The sequence below is a fragment of the Dasypus novemcinctus genome, chromosome 15 (genome assembly GCF_030445035.2).
Source record: "Dasypus novemcinctus isolate mDasNov1 chromosome 15, mDasNov1.1.hap2, whole genome shotgun sequence".
Taxonomy (NCBI): domain Eukaryota; kingdom Metazoa; phylum Chordata; class Mammalia; order Cingulata; family Dasypodidae; genus Dasypus; species Dasypus novemcinctus.
In genome coordinates this window covers 36,302,353-36,323,881 of record NC_080687.1, presented here as the reverse complement: position 1 = coordinate 36,323,881, position 21,529 = coordinate 36,302,353, and the positions used below count along the sequence as shown (strand labels likewise).

The following is a 21,529-nucleotide window of genomic DNA, read 5'->3' as shown; positions in this document are numbered from 1 at the left end:
TTGGACTTTACTATGGGTATAACAATACTTCCATAGGAAGCTGATATAATTAAGTTGTACAGAAATATACATACCTGATTCCATTTTCTCCTTTTTCTGGCTTCTGGTCAAGGCCATCTTCTACCTGAGAGAAAAAAAAGTAAAATATAAACATTTTAAAAATCTATTAGAATAAACTCACATTAACATTTCAGCCTATGAGGAGACTGATGTTGACATTTATCTTAGGAGCTAAGGACATCATTATTATACTTGAAGGGCTCCATTTTTTTTTAACCCTGATGGGGTAGATTGAATTGTGTACCCCTGTTTGGACATGTTCTTGGAATTGGTCCACATTCTAGTAGGTGTGGACCACTGTAAATCAGATCTCTTCAAAATGTTACTTCAGTTTAGGTGTGGTACAACTGACTGGAGGTGGATTTTAATCTGGATTAATGAAAGTCAGACAGAGAGAAACCACAGAGAGCAGCCAGAAATGGGAGGTCAAAGGAACCTGGAAGCAGAAGATGCTACCGCGTGCATTGCCATGTGATGGAAGAGCCAAGGAACCCCAAAGATTGTTGACCAGCCAGAAGATACCAACCCCAGGCAGAAGCAAGCCTTCTGGCCTCTGAAACCATGAACCAAAAAATTCCTGTTGCTAATCCGACTTAATGTATGGCACGTTTTAGCACCTGAAAAATTAAAACACCTTGTTTTCCTTCAGATTAACGTGAACCTCAGATTTTTGATGCTTGTTTGCCACTGGTCATCAAGGCTCTCAAATAATTTAGATCATGCCATTCAACAGCTCTATAATTAAATGCACGACCTAGGAAATCTTAATTCCATATTGTACTTCTGTAGATGCTCAATTAAATTCAACTTTTCAGAATACCAGCAACTCCTTCATTTAGTTCAAGTACACCCCATGATTCTTTATAGGTTCAAAGCCTCATTAAATGGCATATCTAGATGTCTGTATTTTGTCACTGAACCTTATTTTATATGTATTTTTATTGCTTTTATCGGATATATTCATTATACTTTTTTCAGACTGCTCTGATTTTGAAATCACTCCATGTGAAATTTAATTAATATTAACCCTTTCCATTCACCAGTCAAACTTTAATTGGGAAGCCAAATGTCTTGTATTCTTAAAGAACTGAAGAAAAGAAATTGATGATTTCCTAAAATAATATTATATAGGGGTAAAATAAGGTCACATCACTAAGAAGCTCTGTCTCAAATATCACAAAAGTAAAGAGTCAGCTACTGATGTCCAGCTACTTACCACTCGGTATTGGGTGGAGTTCCACACAAGAAGGGTGTGGCGTTTGCCCTGCTTAAAGTTATAAGTTACTGGAGTGTTTTGTGATCCAGCAGAAGAAATGGTTATATTTGCCAGTTTGTTTACATCAAAATTCATAAAATTTTCTGTCTATAGAAAAGAGGAAAGGAGTCAGTTAACACTACAGAAGTCTCTCTGAAGTCTTACCCTGCACTGTGGAACTGAACTATAGGACATTACGTGACATTCCCCACTCATCTTCATACACATCAAAAATGCTTTTGGAGGAGTTTGCATGAGTTTGCTTAAACCTCCCACCTAACCCTTAAGGACTTTTTTTTTTTCAGGTTTACCACAGGAATTATACTTTTTGTCATACATTTTCATTTTGTTTTCTGAAGATAATTCTAAGGAAATTATTGCTACTGTAGGCTTAAAAAACAAAAACAAAAACAAAAAACCGCTGGAGGAAAAACAGGAGTCCTGGTGAAAATCAATTCTGGGTTACCCAAGCATCAATTTTCATCGTGGTTATGAATGGGAATGAGACCGTTAAATCAAAATCTCTGAGGTTGGGACAGGAAATGCCAAGAGCACACTCCCAGTTGCAACAACCAAAAATGTCTCTGGAGATTGCCACATGTTCCCTGGGGGCAAAGTTGCCAAGGGTGAGAACCACTGACCTAGATCCTTGCTATTCTAAAGCGTTGTTCATGGACCTGCAGCAGCACCATCCCTGAGAACATGTTAAAATTGCAGAATTTCATGCCTACTGATTAAGACTCTGCATTTTAACAAGCTCCCTAGGTGATTCTTATAGCCATTAAAGCTTGAGGCACACTAGTCTGGAGTGAAGCCTAATAAGGCTAAGATACTAAGACACTTCACTTGTGGACTGCTCTTGGGATTTACACAAGGATCAAGAGGAGCAGATTCTCCAAATCCTATTATAAACTGGTCAGAAGACAAAAAAAGAAATTTGCCTTTCTTTTTACTTACTGAAGTAATTGGGTTAAGTGTCACCGGCTCTCCAGGCAGAGATACAGTCATGATATTATTTCCTATATTCAATACCTTGATTTGGGCCTCATTTCCTTTGGGGAAGACTGGAAGAGTTTTCTGAGCAAAATAGAAGAAAATTGACCATGAGATCTTCAGTGCAGCATTGACCTGGCCCTGAAGTTACTATAAACCTAGCCATGAAAGCCTGTGTTGGCTGAGGCATACCAAACATCCCCAGGAAGCTTCCCCCTCACTCCCCTCCTGGGAAAATATTTCCATAGAACATTGAAGTGATGAGAAAGAGGCTGCTCTTGATCCTACCTAGCTCCCTCCAGGTTAGGAAGCCTAATATCTGAGGGGATCAGAATAACCATTGCCTCAATAAATATTGACCCTGGCACCTTAGCTCTGCTCTCACTCAATGCCACCCTCCTCCACCATCCTCCCAGGAGCCTTGTCCTCAGCCCTGGCCGCTCTTACCATCCTCTCACAAATGCTTTATGCCCTCTTGCCTCCACACCTTTGTTTTGGGCTTTTTGCCTTTTTCCTACAGTGCCGTTTCTCAAATCCCAGTGTCACTGAAGTATTCCATGTCTATTAAGCCCACAACACATCTTCCACAAAGCTAGCCAAGTTCAGAAAAGGGAGAAGGCGGAGCTGGTTGTAGCTCAGTGGTTAAACGCCTACTTCCCATGTATGAGGTTCTGGGTTCAATCCCCAGTACCTCAAAAAATAAAGAATTAGCAAAATAAATAAGAAGAGGGGAGTGAAACCAAACCCAAACAAACCTCTTACCTCTCCTCTTACATACTACGTAACACTCTCTCTATAGGACCTGAGCTCACAGTAGCAGCACTGCAAGTCTGAACCCACTGGGGGTTAAGAAAACCTGTGGATCAGCTCAGGGACTAACCGTCATTAGACATACTTGAATTCAAAATGTATTTTCCCATTAAAAAGACGACTTGAAGTGCTGCTTGTTTGTAAATGAGGAACTTTTAATCAAATCTACTAGAATTTCAGATTGCAAAAGAACAAGTTCCTTAAACATCCCTCGCATTATAAAAACTGTATTGTAAACTCAAGCTACATTTGTAAATATTATCTAATTTTTCTCCCAGTTAAACCCGCTCTTTCAGCAGTATTCCCAGCTGCTTCCTTTATGGTGATTAGAATTCGTAATGTACACTGGCTGAAAGGGACTATTTCATGCCTTGCTTCAAATCTTCCACAGCTACAGGGCTTCGTTTGTAGAGAAAATCCTGGCCTCCCTCCTCCTTCAGTCCTGGAGGAAGAAGACTGAATGATTTACCTAGTGCCACCAGAAAGGAACACTCAAGCATCAGAGGACAACTCACGTCAATTTCTACTTGCACAATTGCCGCCACCACAAAGGCCATGGAAGCCAAAAACATTCCAACTGTCATCTTCTTCAAGGAGCTGATTTGGGATAAACAGAGTGAATCTCAACTTGTCTTATATAGAAAACCTTAAGGTAAGCCCCCCCCCAAAACATTCCTCACCCACCACTACCTGCCCTCATCATACCCAAGCAAAACTAACTTTCCCATAACACGTATGGGACTGACAGTGCCTCTCGCTTCTATTACTCATGACCAGACAAAGGAGGATAAATGGAACACTGCTTCTCATCTGCAGCTTTGGGTTTACTTTCTAGAAACTATAGTTCAGGCAATACTCAGGATTACAGTTAACGTTTACATCATCTATATATAGAAAGCACCCTTAGCTAGAGGCTACCGTCAATAGCACATTGTTTTACAAGGCAAGTTTTCAGAAACATTGGCACATAAACATTTGCTTAAGTCAAATACTTCTCTTAAGTTTGTGTGTAAAAATTCTGTCACATAGATGGTACTAAGGGAAGGGATCCCAAAGTTCTTTCTGTAAGTGCTGGAAGGTGAGGCACTGCACAGCCGCAGAAGGTGGAGTCTCATGCCAACCCAAACCCACCGGTCCCTTACGTGAAATTGAGCCCACATTTTGCAATCAGAGGATACACCACAGCATCTACAATGGGGACCATGATAATGATCAAGATGGCATTCACAGTCTGTGGAAGAAGTAGGGATAAAATATTAACGTCTGCAAGACAGTTTTGAGCTATGGAAACAATTTAAATCTTTTCTCTTACCTGCATCTGATCAGGCTGAATTTCAATAGCTCCCTAAAAGAGGAAAAAGAAAATTCATTGACAGTCTCCCACAGGTGATCACTAGTTTGAGGTGGGGTGGGGGGTGGAGGGCATGTTTGGGAATGACATAAAAGGCAAGGAAAAAAGGAAAAATGGGCATAGGGGCCAAAAGATAGGAACAGTGGCCAGGGAAGGTAAAATTTCTTGATAACTCAAACTTACAATTTTTCCACTCATAGTTGTTGCTTGCAGTGTCCACCTTGAGCCCTTAAAAATAAATACTTTTACTACATCATTTGGGACAGTGGAATTTGAACTTTTTTACAAGTCAGTGGTGAGTCTTTTCTACGTCAGAATGAGATCTGAATTGTTATGGGATTTAAATAAAACAAAACATCAAGGTAGTCTACTGGCTCCATTATAACACTAGTAAAAAGAAATAACTGGCATTCCTGCTGTACAAATTAACACAATATGTAGTACTCCAACATCTCGTGACGAATGTACAAAGTACTAGGCTGGGATAAAGATATACATATTTAGGAAATTAAAAACTGCGTTTCTGAGGCTTGTTGGGAAGCATGACATCACCTGCAAGGTAAGAGCAGCTGCTTCCATGGAGGATAGTCTATCTTCCCTGGCATCACAGTTTTAAGTAATTATTGTTAAGGGTTTATTTTATTTATTTATCTTCCCTTCCCCCCTTCCCCACCCCAGTTGTCTGTTCTCTGTGTCCATTTGCTGCGTGTTCTTCTTCAGGTCTGCCTCTGTTGTTGTCAGCAGCACAGGAATCTGTGTGTGTTTTTTTTTTAAGATTTATTTATTTTATTTCTCTCCCCTTCCCCCCCCACCCCAGTTGTCTGTTCTCTGTGTCTATCTGCTGTGTATTCTTCTTTGTCCGCTTCTGTTGTTGTCAGCGGCATGGGAATCTGTGTTTCTTTTTGTTGCGTCATCTTGCTGTGTCAGCTCTCCATGTGGGTGGCACCATTCCTGGGCAGGCTGCACTTTCTTTCGCGCTGGGCGGCTCTCCTTATGGGGTGCATTCCTTGCGCGTGGGGCTCCCCTACGCGGGGGACACGCCTGCGTGGCAGGGCACTCCTTGCACCCATCAGTACTGCGCATGGGCCAGCTCCATATGGGTCAAGGAGGCCCGGGGTTTGAACCAGGGCAGATGGACACCCTATCCACTGGGCCAAGTCCTCTTCCCAAGGGTCATTTTTGACGGTCTAGGCTGTTCCAGTATGGATCTCCATCAAGAGAATGATGGGTTTAAACCTGGGCAACCTATTTAGAGTCAACCTATTTTATAGTAAAAGATGACCCAGGACTGTCCAAGTATATACAGTTAATCCCATGGAGGCCTACTTGTGTTTTGACATGAATCCATCCATCCCACGAGGAAGACTTCATGGAGAATCAGGAAATACGCCACTCTTGGAGCAGTTAACATGCACCAGCCACTGAGTACTTTATATATATTCTCTAATTGATCCTCACCGTACTGTGGGAGGTTAGTACCCTGTCAGAAGAGCTATAGCAACTAGTTGATGCCACACAGCTACTTGGTGGTGAAGTGTGTTTCTAAGGCAAGTCTGAGACAATAACCCAGTCCTAACCAAGACTGCCTCCCTGGGCCTTCAGATGCTGATCTAAATCCCGTGCTTACAAATAAGAAGAGCAATGTGTAAGCTCACATTTTTCAGAGAGATGGTTTATTCTTATAATAATCCTTCCTGCACAATAAAAAGATGTGTGCTTCTAGTTTAGTTTTGAATTCCAGTTTCTAGAAGTACAACAATATCTTATAATTTGGTTACTGAGCATCATGAATTGAGCTGCTTAATACTATATTTTTTTAAAGATTTATTTTTTATTTTATTCTCTCCCCTTCCCCCCGCCCCCTCCAGTTGTCCGCTTTCTGTGTCCATTCGCTGTGTGTTCTTCTGTATCCACTTATTCTTGTCAGCAGCACCGGGAATCTGTGTCTCTTTTTGTTGCATGTCTTGCCGGGTCAGTTCTCCGTGTGTGCGGTGCCACTCCTGGGCAGCCTGCACTTTTCTCACGCGGGGTGGCTCTCCTTACAGGGCACACTCCTTGCACGGGGGGCACCCCTGCGTGGCACAGCACTCCTTGCGTGCATCAGCACTGCACGTGGGGCAGCGCACCACAGGGGTCAGGAGGCCCCGGGTTTGAACCCTGGACCTCCCATATGGTAGGCGGACGCTCTATCAGTTGAGCCAAATCCACTTCCCCTTAATACTATTTTCAGGAGGTCTTAGGCACATTTCTTACAGATGAGGTAGAAGGAGCACAGCCCTGAGCTAAGCGATCTGACTTGTGGTTCCTACTCTGATAGGACTTTGAAGGAGTCATTTCCCATCCCTAGATGGTACGCTGAGCCCATGCATTCCAGTTTTCAGGGGAAGATATCAAGCTCCTCTCGGTTTGAATATTCTCTGGACCCCCTAAAAAGTAGTATATCTTCTTGCCATGCTGAATCAGTAAAAACCAAACTCTTTACTCTTGGTTTTTGGGGTTTTTTTTTTAAAGATTTTATTTATTTCTAACCCTCACCCTTGTTTACACTTGCTGTTTGCTCTCTGTGCCTTTTTTTTTTTTAAGATTTATTTTTTATTTATTCCCCCTCCCACCCACCTATCTGTTCTCTGTGTCCACTTATTCTTGTTAGTGGCACCAGGAATCTGTGTTTCTTTTTGTTGCGTCATCTTACTGTGTCAGCTCTCCGTGTGTGTGGCGCCACTCCTGGGCAGGCTGTACTTTTTTTGTGCGGGCGGCTCTCCTTAAGGGGTGCAGTCCTTGCACATGGGGCTCCCCTACGTGGGGGACACCCCTGCGTGGCAGGGCACTCCTTGTGCGTGTCAGCACTGCGCGTGGGCCAGCTCATCACACGGATCAGGAGGCCCTGGGTTTGAACCTTGGACCTCCCATGTGGTAGGCAGATGCTCTATCAGTTGAGCCAAATCCTCTTCCCTTTACTCTTCTTCCCCAAGTCTACTTGACCACAACTAATTTTCTTCATTGCTTTGCAACAGAAATGTAGATCAACATCTAGAGCCGGTGTTTTAAAAAGAAACTCAATATGATCTAACAATTTTCAAATAAACGAAATACATGAAGGAAACCTGAAACTAACACTTTTAGAAGTGAAGTATGAAGACTGTTTGGTATGTGGTAATGCCCAAAGAATGTTTGCTAAACAAAGAAGTAGAGAAATGTAGTTTCATATTACCTGCTGATCAAACAGTGCCCAGAACATTGGGAGTGGAATATACAGGAACATCACCCTTGTCACCATCTTAATTTGAGAGATGAGTCGCTCCTGTAATGAAGTGGGGAGGGACAAATCAGCCACTTATCACTTGTAACGACGAACCACTGTTTAGTTTTCAGTGTAGAGATATTTGTACCTAGAGACAAACTGGGAGGTGATTAATTGTTCCAAGGAATCCTGGAACAGGTTTCTTTAGAAACCTGAAAGTTTCTAAGCTATTTAAAATGTGAATCAAAACATCTATTATAGGAATTTGCTAAATGCCCCCAACCACTTATCTGTATTTGAACTAAAGTACATAACCACAATTACATATAATTAATGCCAGATTATATCAAATGAAAAAACTATGAAAAGGTAATATTTTTCCAGATAAATTATGTCCATTGTTTATCAAGTTTTTTTCAAAATAAAAAAGCACTCTCACATTGTCTTATTTAAAATGTTAAAAAAGTTTATGAGGATACAAGTGATAGTTTTGTTCATGTAGGTTGAAGAATATGAATTGACTTAGGGCTTTCACTTTGTTGAAGGAGGTAATTGGGACCATTTTAGCAATAATTATTACTTACGTCATATTTCTCTTTAGCCCAGTCCAGCCAGTGTTCTCTCTTTGGAAATTCCTTGCTCCGATGCCTAAACCTATTTTTGATAGCAAACTGAAGGAAGGAAGAAAAATCAAAATCAAAATCAGAACCTGCTCCTTTATCAGAGAAACACATGTCAATTAAGCCTATTTTATATTTTTAATTTAATTTAATTTTTTGAGGTACTAGGGCTAGAGATTGAACTGGGACCTCATATATGAGAAGCCAGCATTCAACCACTGAGCCACATCAGCTCCCCTGAGTTGTTTTTTTCATTTGTTTGCTTGTTTGTTTTTCAGGAGGCACCAGGGACTAAACCCAGAACCTCTCGTGTGGGAAGCAGGTGCTCAACCACTTGAGCCACATCCATTCTCCAAACCCTTTAGAATGAAAAAAATATGTTCGTGAGAAAAGCAAGTTATAAACTGATAACACAAGAATAATGAACATGATGAAAGGCATAACTGATGCACTTATTTCTTCTCTTTCTAACTAAGAAAGTTTGAGCAGGGGTAAACAACATCACAAGTGCTACTACTTTACTCTCCAAATTCTCTAGATAGTGCATTCAGTAGAAATGTAATGTGAGACACATTTGTAATTTAGGTTTTTTAGTAGCCATATTAAAGAGTAAGAATGAAATAGGTGAAATTATATAAACTCAGATTACTCTGTTAACATGTAATCAATATTAAAAATTAATAATCCGTATATTCTTTTTTCATACTAAGTGTTAGAAATCTGGGATTTATTTTACACTTACAGCATATCTTAATTTAGATGCTAAGTTCATCAGAAATATTTTATCTGAATTTAGATTTCATAAAATTTATATTTGAAAAACTAGATATACATACCTAAGTTGTTCCAGACATACTTAAAAGTTTTCTAATAGCTAAATTGAACATTGGTTTTAAATTTTAAAATAATTTAAATACAGTTTAAAAGCCAGTTCCTCAGTTGCTCTCACTCATTGCAAGTACTCAATAGCCACATGTGGCTACCATATTGGATAGTGTGGATCCACAAAAACTATACTATAGCCACACAAAGAAGAGTGAGAAACCACTATGTAGACATACTTATATAAGATAATCAAGGTTATAGTTAAATATATTTTAAAATATGGTAACACTGAGCAGAAAAGTATGCTGGAGGACCCATGATAAAATTAGGGGCTACAAAATATCTTGTTGGTGTTGTTTAGTGAGGGGACTTTAGGAAAAGTGAAGTGCATTTGCACATTGCAGTAAGAGGATGTTACAGTGGCGGTGGGGGGATTGTGTGACTAAAAGCAACAACCTAAAGCTACTGACAGACTTGAGGATATTGGACAATATACTTCTCATGGCTAAATAGCTTGAAGTTGTTCTTTTGGAATTTGAACTAAGTTGTCAATTACTAGATAAAGAAAGAATTGGACAGATGATTGGTAAGGTTCCCTCTTAGTTTGGGGAAAACTTTTTGGTGGGAATAGATTTAGTGTTAGTATGGGAGAGCAGGAGGAAAAGGGAGTAGTTTTGCAAATGAAGGGAATTTTGTAGGTAAGGAAGAAGATACAAACATCTCAGTATTTTTTCATTTCACAAAGTGAAGTAAATTTATATAGTTTAAATGCAACAAAGTCAGATAAAGAGAAAGTGATCTGAAATTATCTTAAGGTTTCTATTTCAACCAAAAGGTTATTCATACTTTTTTTTTATATAACTAAGTGAGAAATGTCTCCCCAATTATAAAATGTAAATGTTCATTAAAGAAAGTGGGCATACATAAGAATTCCAAAGATTCCCATTTTCAATATTTATTTCACATATACCATGTAGATGCATATGGAAGAAACTGTATTTTGCATGTTTCTATTATCAAATATTCTTTGGAAACATGACTTTTGATGGCTACAGAATATGATATAGATGTCTTGTAAGTTAAGCATCATTCTTGGATTTTCAAGAATTTAGCTTACTTAAGCTTTTTGCTGTTAATACCATGACGATAATCTTCCTACGTTAATCTGTTTTTTCGTTTTTGTTTTTGCATAGTGTAGCAGTTTGATATAGTTATGAATTCCAAAAATAGATATTGAATTATGTTTGTAAACTGGTCTGTCTAAAGTTTCACATTTACTTAATTAAATTATGATTAGGGCAGGAACTCACAGATAAAAGACATGGCAAAATAAGAGAGATGGAGTTTTGATGCTGGAGTTTTTTAATGCTGGAGTCTTGAGCTGGAGCCCCGGAAGTAAGTACACAAAGGAGTTTAGTTGTGAGGAAAGAGAGAAGGCCCCAGGAAGAGAAACAAGCTATTTGCCTAGTCTACAGCTGGCCTTGTGAAAAGAGGCAAAGCCTAGAGAGCCTCATAGTCTACAGCTGTCCTTGTGGAGAAAACAGAGGAGTTGAGCCGAGAGAGAAATGAATTCTGGGAAGAGAGGAACCCAGAAAGCCTGAACCCTGGCAGATATTGGCAGCCATCTTGCTCCAACACATGAAAATAGACTTTGGTGAGAGAAGTAACTTATACTTTATGGCCTGGTAACTGTAAGCTTCTATCCCAAATAAATACCCTTTATAAAAACCAACCAATTTCTGGTATTTTGCATCAGCACGCCTTTGGCTAATACACATGTTCATCTTTCCATATTATTATTTTAGCCTTAATTCCTAAAGGAGGATTGCTGACCCTAAGTGTTTTAATATTTTAAAGACTTGTTCTGCTTTGCCAAACTGCCTCCCCATTTTTGTTTTTATTTTTTGCCAATTTCATAGGTGATGAGTCACTATTTTTTTTTTAAGGAAGTACCAGGGGTTAAACGCAGACCTCATACATGGGAGGCAGGTGTTCAGCCACTGAGCTATACCCACTCCCAACAAGCACTTTGATTTGCTTTTCTTTGAGCACTCCTCACTGTGCTCTGCTCGTGTCCTTTATTTATACTTTCCATTTGGTGAGTTTTTGAGGGAGCTTCAATTTATTAAAATAATTAAGGTAACTAACAAAATGTCTGAAGGAAAGACAAGGCTACATTGAATTTTAACTTAAAGGAGGTCGAAGGCTCTGAAGAGCTGCTACTGAAATACTTACTCCAATGCACTTGACCACTTTAGCCAAGATGTTACCCTGTGGCTTGACTTTCTTGTACATCCCACTGCCAATAACAAATACAACTAGATAGAGCAAAAGAAGATACGTTAAATGGTGCTGACACAACTATCTCATGATCTTTTCTGTAGATAGATGTGTTTTATTTGCATTAAAACCTTGTACTAGAAATACTAGATTACTTGTATAATGGATTTACCGATCTAACTCACAAACTTGTGACAATTCAGAGAACTTTAAAATGTGCTTTAATGCTAACAATCATAAGAGCCTTTGAATAATGTTATATTTATCTTCTAATATATAAACATTTAAGTCTATTATATCTGTTTCTCAGAACTTGAGGGCAGGCTCGGAGATACTCAGTAGAGCTATTTGAATATAAGTTATATTACTGTTTAAAGGAAGAAAAAAAAAGAATAAGTGCATTTACATAACAGACTAACATATTACTCTACAAAGACAATAAAATAGCTCTAATTTTCTGGTTGCAATGGTAAGAGAAAGTTTCTTCTTTTTTTTTCTTTAATCTTCAGAATAGTATAGGAATTATTCTGTTGAAATGTTCACTTAGTCATATGCAGTCGTATTTTTTCCTGTGGACAGTGTACAGAAACATGGGTACAATTCATTCCATCATCATTTATTTAAAACAGTTTTACAAAAGTTAAAAATGCTTTTCAATTAGGTTATTCTCCCAAGCACCTTTTTAGCAAAAGCCATATTGTGAAAATAACTTAGAAAAAAGCATTTCTGTAAGAGATTGTGAAAACCTAGCTCCTGTATTTGTATTTCTGATTATCCAGCACCACAATTCAATAATTCAAACACACTGATGGATAGTTTGAATTCTACTTGTTTTCTCAGTTAAGCAGACTTTAAAATGAAAATTTGACAGGCATTAACTTTGAAGCACACCTACACGTATGTGCCTATGTTATAGATGTTCTTAATAGTTGAAGAAAGAGAAGCTTACATGTATTTTTGCCCAAAGCCAACCTCCTTTAATCCAGGCATAAATGGCAAAGATACACACTGGATTAAGTAATTTAATATTTTAACCTTTAACTTTTGATTAAAGCCTGAATCAGGCATACGGTTGCTACACATAGAAATTTCTAGAGGTAGTGTTGACACATAGGATTTGGCCTTTTTTCGATTCCTCTATTAGGAAAAAAGCATGGTCTTTGATGTAAATATGACTTGTACAGACAAAATGCCTAAAGTGCTTAATACAGGTCTAGTACAAAGCAACATTTTTCAAATGTTATTTCCCTGCTCAGAATTAGAGAGGACAAGGCATATGTGCCTGCTATGGAGAGTGTCACAGTATTTAAAGAGTCCTTCTTTAAAGAATTCTTCTATAAAGAATTACAGAAGAAAAAGGACATATAACAAGGGGAAAACATAGAGCTATAGCATAAATGTAAGGATAACACTAAGTTGCTAAAACATGAGCAAAAAAGGTTGAAAGGGTCTACTCGGTAGTAGGAAGAACGGAAAACAAAAATTGGATAGTGGCTACTTCATTTGAGTGGGAAAAGAGGCAATGAAGACTTGAGATGGTTATTGGGTTGTATCTTCTTCTAGTACTACCATCTTTCCCCATGTAGAAAACGCTTCACATTTCCTAAAGAGCCAATGCCAAGAGCTAATGTAAATAAATTATCTACTATGCAAATATATTCCTTCCAGGGGAGAAGTAGGCTAGTAGAAACATTTTGAGTTGTTACTTTATGGAAATTTAGATTTTCACTGGATTTAAATGATCATTGAACCAGGTTGACCTTTCTTCATGCACACTGTAGACGGACACATATTGACAAGCTCAAAAGCTCTCAGTCATGGGTTAGAGTAGCAGATTCTGTCACCTTCCTGTTCATCTGCCTAAATAGTATCAAACCTTTAAAGGTCTAACTCAGTTGATTCCTTTCTTTGTAAACCATTTTTTGCTCCTATTCCCTCTGCAATGACATGCCAACCCTACTGTCTTTGAAAATTCATAGCATGTTTGACATCTGATGGTAATTCTTTTCCCCACCTTTTGTTACGATTTGTTACATAGACTTTCTACACTAAGTGACAATTAGTTAATGTAGTGCCTGGCCTGATCATATATAGGCTCATATGAATTCACCTGATGTCTACTTACTCAGAGCTACAGCCATCAGAGCAGCAGGGACCCCAAATGCCAGTGGATAACAAGATTGTTTACTGTGAATTCCACATTGTTGAACTGGGGAGAGATTATAAATTTAAAATTCATTACAGTATCGGTCATACTCAAAAAGCTCTGATTCTTTAAATTCCCTGGGTTATTGCATATTGTACTTAATGTTCTAGACTTATCCATTTGTCTCACTGATATCATTGCCAGCTGATCAAAACAGCATTATAGTAGAAAGAGCAAGTGATGCAGACAGGTTCTAAACTTAGGCCCTAAATAGATGAATAATCCTGGCTGAGTCAAACTTAGCGGGCCAACTTATTTTTTAAAATATATATATTGCTGTTTTTATTTTGTTTTGATTTGTTTTATAATGAGCATACATTATTATAGCAAGCAATAAAAGAGTTTTTAAGTAGAGACAAAAAAAGAAAGCGGGGAGCCTGGACACCTCTTTGGTCCTCATTAGGACAACTCACGGCAACAACGGTTAAATGAAAAAAAACATGGTGGAAAACGTGCATCAGCAAGTCCTCTCAGGATGGTGTTGAGTGATAGTATGTCAAAATCCTGGGAGGAACTATTAACAAACTGATGCAAAATGTACATATTTTCTTGTATTCTTGCTAAGCATTTTCATTATGTCAATGGGCAAAACATGAAAGAATGAGATGATATAATTCTGATTAAAGAGATCCTGTACTGGCAGCTGGTCTTGACAATTAGGTCAGTGGGCCAACTTATGTTCTGTGGGTTTTCTTAGTGAAGGGAGAGAGATAGGACCTGGATGTGATATCTTGAAGATTGTGGAACTCAGTAGGTAAAATAAAAATTGCACTGAAAAAAAAAATCAAGATTATATATTCCTGTATTCATGCCGATTTAGAAACTGTTAGATGACGAAGGCAGAGGTCAGCAAACTTTGCTGTAAAGGGCCAGAGAGTAAATATTTTAGGCTTTGTGGGCCATTCAGTCACTGCCACAAGGACTCAGCTCTGCCCTTTTACTGTGAAAGCAACCTTGTTAACAAATGGAGGTGTTCCGATTGCTAGATACGGGTCCTGGGCTGTAGTTTGCTAACACCTCCCTGAGATATGTTTTGGCTCTGAATCCTAGCATCTGTCCAGGAAAAAAATGAAGGCTTTGGAGAGGGTTGAAGAGATCACTGAAAATCCTTTCTATGGGATGCTGGAGCCTCTGGAATTAACTGATCCTATAGGGGTTTGACCTTGTCTTTGACTAAGCTATCTCACAATTCTATAGAGAAAGAAGCTACTAGAACAAAACCGAGAGTCATGCAAATCATTCCTGTTCATAGCAATGCAACTAATTTTTTTCCCAGTGGAGAATATAAATCTCTGTAAGTGAAATCCTTATTTGAAATGATTGTAACAGCTTTCAATTTTCCTCATTATATAAAATCTTTGATACATGTTCATTTTATATTTATATGAGATTCATGATTTCACCTTTTAAAAAGTTATCCTTTAACAGATTTTATCATTCAAACACACATAGTACATACTCTAGTAGAATCTGAGGTTGGGGAGGTGAGGCAATGCAATGTAAGAATAAAAGTGATTACATTTTAAATTAAAATAAGTTGGAGTGGGCTTTAAGTGTCATCTCCAAATCACTATTCTATGCATGAATACATTATCCCCACAAAATATTTTATTTAATAATTTCATCTGATCTTCAGTGTGGGCATTGTGGTCTTGCTCATTTGTCCCCAATAGCACATTATAGTACCTTCTACATGAGTAATTCACAAACTTTCAATGGAGCACTAGCAACAGCTGAGTACTGGTGACAGTTATTATTTTATTTTCTTTCTACGGGCATTTCTTTTGGAAATACCTGAGATGACAGATAAGCAAAAAATACAACCTTGCTCACTAAATTCTTTCTAATTCACTGAAGCATCATTGGAGAACAATGCTGGAAGGGTAAAATGTCAACTACAGCCCACCCAGGGCCACCCAGAGTTTGGAAACAGCCTCTTTTGACTCATCTCTTACCAAGAACAGGCACGTTGACTTATTTTTCATAATACGTTCTTTTAAAAATGATCATTATGCTTAGGATGTGTTAGACTCTTCGGTAGTCATTGGGATAAGGAATTCAGCTAATATTAGAAAAGGAGATAAACCTTGAAAGAAAAGAAGCCCATATTCTGGATTTCAATTTGCATCCCAGCATGCACCTTGTAGAATACAAGGGAAGTGTGTTTAGAGGAGGAAAAACAGCACACAGAAAGCAAGGACTTCATCTTTTCACCTGACTTTCTTCCCCACAATTAAAAATGAAGACAGAAGTCCCTTTCTGATTTTTTTTTCTTTTTACCTCTGAGCATGGGAGTGATGATAGTGGAAAGAAAACTTCCAGCATTGATGGCCAAATAAAAGATGGAGAAAAATCTGTTTCTTTGTTTTTCCTGTAATGAAAAGGATACATTTAAAGTAAGATGTCAAATCCTGGGATCAACTGATCAAATGTCACTGATGATGTGACTTTCACCTTTAACTTAATTTTGGCCTGCAGCTTACTTTCAAGTGTACTTAAAAAGAATCCCATGGAGCATGAAGGAGACCCCACTGGGTTCTTGCCTGGAGCAGATGACCTGGTTTCCACACCGGGATGGTCATGAGAGAAAGCAGGTTTATTAAGGCTGGCAGAAGGACAGGAGAGGGGGTGTCTCAAATCTGCCTTCCCATTAAGGGGTTTTCTCACAGCTTTTAAACTGGTTGAAACAAAGAAAGTTAATCATTAGGGTGATATTAATAAGAAGGGTCTGGAAAAATTAGTTTTTGCTTTTCTCAGTTAATCTTAAAATAAGCATGTAGCTGGGCTACATACAATAGTGGGCTAATAAGGATGGGGAGGGTGGTACTGACGTGAAGCTACAGAAAACGAGGGATGAAGATACAGATGAAGGGCAGATGTGAAGGTAACTATAGGAGGAAGCATATAGTTATATATTTTTGGTAGAGCAAAATCTGGTTAGTGTTAAATGTGGAGTCACATTGAATTTTTCTAACATTATCAGATACAGTACAATGCCTTAATATTTATGCTATACTGGGTTTTTCCTGTACTACAAGAGTGGACTTTGTGTCAGTGGAATGTGATTCCTGGACATTTATAATTCCTGTAAGTGGTTTCCAGGAAGGCACATGCTCTTACCTGGCCCTCTTCAAACTGATCTCCCCCGAACGCAGACACGCAGGGCTTTATTCCCCCAGTCCCGAGAGCTATCAGGATCAGGCCGCACATGCACAGTCCCCTACAGGGAAGCAAAGAGGTGGTTGCCCAGCGGTCAGATCCTTACGGGTAGGATCCCAGTTCCCTCAGAAGATGAAGAGCAAAGGGAAAGCCCGGGAAGAGACTCAACGTTCATGAGAAAGATAACTCAGAGGCAATGCAGTCTTGAGAGTTGAAGGAAAACTTGAATTAACGAGCCTCCAGGTTGACACTCGCTTACCATTTAGAAAATGTAAAGTGATAACTTGAAGTCTGAACAAAGGTTAATGTATGAAAATTTTTTTGGTAGCCTTCTAATTGTCTGACAAAATAATGGATGAATTATTAAACAAATGTAAACATCGTCTCTGGCACAATCATAATAGACTACTGTATAGCCATTAAATGACATTGGAAAATATGGCTTAATTGAAAAGCCAGGTATCAGGATATGTAGTATGATCTTAATTTGTTTACAAAGCATAGAACTGAAAGAAGTACAGTAAAAGGTTTATAGTTATGTTAAGTGGTGGGATTAAGAGCTATTTGTTTTTATTTACTTTTGTATTTTTTAAGCTATCTGTAAGAATTTTACTTCTTGAATGAAAAAAAAATCCTTCATAAAATTTGTCAATTCTCATTTTGTAGCTTTATTAGTTTTACAGTTAAGTACCACAAATTTTAAGTTTTACAAGTGTTTATTCCATATCTTCTTGGCTTGCTAACATTGTTTAAAAATACAAAAAAAAAAAAAGTTTATGAAACATATAAAGCCAAGGAAGATACTGTGCAGAGAAGGAAATTCCTTAAAAATCCCACTTGTCTAACTGACTGAAATTTCTCTTTAAACTTGTTTCTTAACACAACTCATGTTTAACATTGTTACTCTAAACATTTTGAAAGACAGTAAGTGGCCAGTTGAATATTATGTACCATGCACTCTTGTGAGAAGTTTAGCAATGCTTTAAAACTAACGCTTTATATTACGTAGGTACTGTTACAGATGAGGAAACTGAGCACAGAAGTTTAAGAAACTTGCTTACAATCACGAAGTTAATGAGTACAGCCAGAATATGAACCTGGCTCCAAAGTCCATGCTCCTACTCCACATTAGAGATTAGAAAAAGGAAGCATGCAGAAGATAATTTGCCCAAGCTCATATAGCTCTCTCTGTGGGAGAGCTGGGAACCAAATACTGAAAGTCAATGCTCATATCACTCCCTTCAGCCAACACAGTTCCCTGTGGGAAACAAGGGTAATGGCATCAGGGGACCTAGTCTAGATAGTAGTCCAATGTCCTGACAAGCTAGAAATGTGGGGACTGCAGATAATTTGAATTTCAATTATATATTCCCAACCCATTAGTAAGTTGATTCCTATAGATCAAAGAGCTGAAGCACAAGAACAGGTAACAAAATAAATTGTTACAACTAGTCTATGAGGACAGATTTTAATAAAGGGGAATTAATCTAGCGGAGGGGCATTTGCCAATACTATGTTTGATCAAGAACCTAGCACATATGGCTGGAACAAATCTTTATGAAAACGAATTGGGGAGCAGATGTAGCTCAAGTGCCTGCTTCCCATGTTTGAGATCCTGGGTTTAATCCCCAGGACCACCTGAAAAAAAAAAGGCAGAAGTGTGATGAAGATGGAAATGGTACCAGAGCCTTGAGGAAACCTTTTGGCATTAATGGTCAGGTCTATGGAGGGTTATGTCCCTCTAGGGAAGATCAAGCTAACCCAGATGCTGTACCCACTGGCCGAGAGTGCTGTGAGAGGTACAGGACAGCCACGCCTCAAAGAGAACAATGGCTCCAAACATTATGATGGTGACACACTGAAGACCCAGCTCCTAGTCAAGAAAACAGCCTTCTCTATAGCTCTGATGAGGAAAGAAAAGCCTCCTCACGCACACAATGAAGGTCAAGGAAAGATACTAAAAATTACAGCAGCAATCCATAACCAGTGGAAGGTTAGATAACATCAACTTACACATGTACAGAGATGTTACTGGAGATTCCATCTTGGCTGTGTTCTGTGAGGTCACTAATTGAGCTTACTGCAGTGATTACTTGTCCAAATGTGTAGACAATGGAGAGGAACACAATTGTCCTATGTTTAAAAGAGTTAAGAGAATGTAAGTTCATTGCACCCTTGCAGTACACTTCCTTTTCCACCATAAAATAGGCACCTTCCTTCAAAACTTTCAAAAGCCCAGTCATGAAATTGCTTGTTTCTCAAACTTAAGTAAAACTGGTAAAGAAACTTGATGCAAGTGTAGAACAGAACTGTGTCCAGAGGCGCCAGGGGGAGAGGGAAGATCCACTTTATCTTTGAACAACTTGAAAGATACAATGTTTTATTTTTCTTAACTACTGAAATTAGTATTTATGTCCATACACAGTGAGAGATACTTACCTACCAGCATGACTTGTAACAATATTTGGCCAGGGGGGGGCCTGCTGGTTATATTTCTGTAGAATTGTTTTTGAGATAATTAGCAAATGTTCATGCTTCTGCCTGTGTCATTCCTTGGGCCTGTAAAAGCCTCTACTTTATTCTTCATTAAGTCTGAGGAAACTTTTCCTGATAGCCCCCCATTAAGTCTGCTCTTGGAGCCCTTCCTGCAGGACCAGTGACCACATATCCTCTCTGCTGTTGAGCAGCTCAAGCCCTGCAGCAGTGAGGACACATATTAGGGAGCTCCTTTGTTTTCCCAGCCCTTAGCCTAGTGCCCCAGACATCTTTAGTGACAAAGAGTATCCCTGCTGCTATTTCAGAATGAAACAAAGACATTGTAAATGTTTGGAGGAGGGGGAAAAAAGTCTACCAAGGCTACCTGTATTCACTCTGCTAAAAAAACAGATGCTGTGCTTGGTTCTGGGATAAAATTATGTGCAGAAGCTGGGTCTGGAATATTCTCCTAGGTGTTCATGCTCTTTGATTCTTTGTTCCCAGATTCCACCACCCCAAACCATAAAGTTTATAAAAATGTTTTGGTTTGTTAACAAGGAAAGTTTCAACTACTCACTTGAACTTTCCCAGCCACGAATCAGCAACTACAGCTCCAAGGATTGGCGTCAGGTAGCACAGAGCAACAAATGTGTGGTAGATGGCGGTGGACAGATTATCATCCCATCCAATGAAATTTGTGAAGTATAGAATCAGGAGTGCTTTTTACAGAGGCAAAGTGGAGGAGGAGGGAGAAACAAAGTTAGGACTGGCTATGGTAGCTCATGCGTTCACCAAACGGCAAGGAATGTTTAAAATAATTACCTCTCATTCCATAGTAGGAAAATCTTTCACAGAACTCATTGATCACGATGAAGAAGATGCTCAGGGGATAACCAAAGCAAGTCTGAGAAAAAGAAAACCCATATAGGATTGAAATATGCTACTCATTGGTCTATAGTCACAAATTAGTACCAACGGCATGAAAGCAGACAGTGCATGTTTAGTAAATTATCAGTGACTACCCAGAAAGTGGGATCCAGAATTTTAAAATTTTCATTCCCTTATATTAATCTTTCCACATAGAGACAACAATGAAATAAAGCATTTGGTTTTATTTTTATTCTAAGAAAGATCATAGACAGCACTTCCTAAATAGAGGACATTTGACATTTCACATAGAAATTCAGGGTTATCCCCTCATTGATGTTAGATGTGCAATACCTATTTGTTAAGTGAATGAAGCATGGTTGTGAACATTTATGAGCAAAATAAATCATCATCATCATCAAATTTACAAAATGAAGATACATGGAGGAAAAAAGGATACTCACGCTTGATTTAGAGAATCCTAAAAGAAAAACAAAATGCCATTATTAAAGTCAAGCAATTAAAATACTTTTGTCTACCTCTAAATGCAGACCCTCTGGCTCTTCCTGCCAGGCTCTCCTGGATCCCAGCCCTGAGATCCAGTCTACAGCTCTGGAATGGGCTCTGGGTACCTGCATTCCCTTTGATAAGCTCCTCTGGGAATGATGTCCAGTCCTAGAGGCACACCCAAACCATTGCCTCCTTAAAACAATTCAAAGGCTGCCCATCACCACAGGATAAAATCAAAACAGTTTAGCATGTCCTTCATTATCTCACAAGGTCATCAGGTTATTGTGAGAATAAAATAGTTGAACTGTAAGGTGCTTGCGGGTGCCTAATTTAATACCTCAGGATTTAGTCACATTCCCTATTAGCTGGGCCCTGTCTTCCTGCCAGTCCCCTCCCCATGCAGAGAGCTCCAAGGCTACTAAACATCAAGTACTTAACACGAAGCAGCAATGCCATTGCCAGGAATGCCTCTGCCCTCTTACTGTACCTCTTTCTACTCATGCTTTAAGTCTTGCCAGCAAGATTACCTATAAAAAGCCTTCTCGGGAGGATTGTGGGAAGCTGGTGTCAGACTAACAGGCAGAGCTCAGTGCTCTCACAAAAACAACAGAGAAAGAGCCAAAAGTTGTCCAAGGGATCTGCTTTGGGGATCAGCAGACCAGGGCAGTGCTACACAACTTGCAGGGTGGGGGGGTAAGGGACAGAGAGATGAAGAAGGCAAAATGACAAATGTGAGTTACCAAGCCCCCATTGTGGCTGGGAAGGGCTCCTCTTCCCCACCCCCAAGATACTAAGCTAGGATAAAACCTCTGGCTCACTGCAGCCAATCGAGAACAGACATCTTCCTCCCTGACAGCTGTTTCAAGGGAAAGGGGAG

General features: G+C 39.0%; 1 protein-coding gene across 2 annotated transcripts in view; it reads right to left on the bottom strand.

The window, feature by feature from the left end:
* Positions 1-21,529, bottom strand: part of SLC15A1 (solute carrier family 15 member 1) — a 50,951-nt gene that overhangs the window by 8,491 nt on the left and 20,931 nt on the right. The window contains exons 2-18 of one of the 2 annotated variants that reach the window (XM_004447778.5): positions 20,607-20,623; positions 20,098-20,179; positions 19,853-19,994; positions 18,814-18,933; positions 16,762-16,861; positions 15,922-16,012; positions 13,561-13,644; positions 11,391-11,473; positions 8,295-8,381; positions 7,681-7,770; positions 4,653-4,697; positions 4,431-4,463; positions 4,261-4,349; positions 3,634-3,715; positions 2,273-2,392; positions 1,277-1,423; positions 75-124 (exon numbers count right to left, since the gene is read on the bottom strand). In XM_004447778.5, coding sequence (XP_004447835.2) covers positions 75-124; positions 1,277-1,423; positions 2,273-2,392; positions 3,634-3,715; positions 4,261-4,349; positions 4,431-4,463; positions 4,653-4,697; positions 7,681-7,770; positions 8,295-8,381; positions 11,391-11,473; positions 13,561-13,644; positions 15,922-16,012; positions 16,762-16,861; positions 18,814-18,933; positions 19,853-19,994; positions 20,098-20,179; positions 20,607-20,623 — 1,462 coding nt within the window. The remainder of the gene's footprint in view (positions 1-74; positions 125-1,276; positions 1,424-2,272; positions 2,393-3,633; positions 3,716-4,260; positions 4,350-4,430; positions 4,464-4,652; positions 4,698-7,680; positions 7,771-8,294; positions 8,382-11,390; positions 11,474-13,560; positions 13,645-15,921; positions 16,013-16,761; positions 16,862-18,813; positions 18,934-19,852; positions 19,995-20,097; positions 20,180-20,606; positions 20,624-21,529) is intronic. The other variant, XM_071208232.1, reaches the window with a different exon arrangement.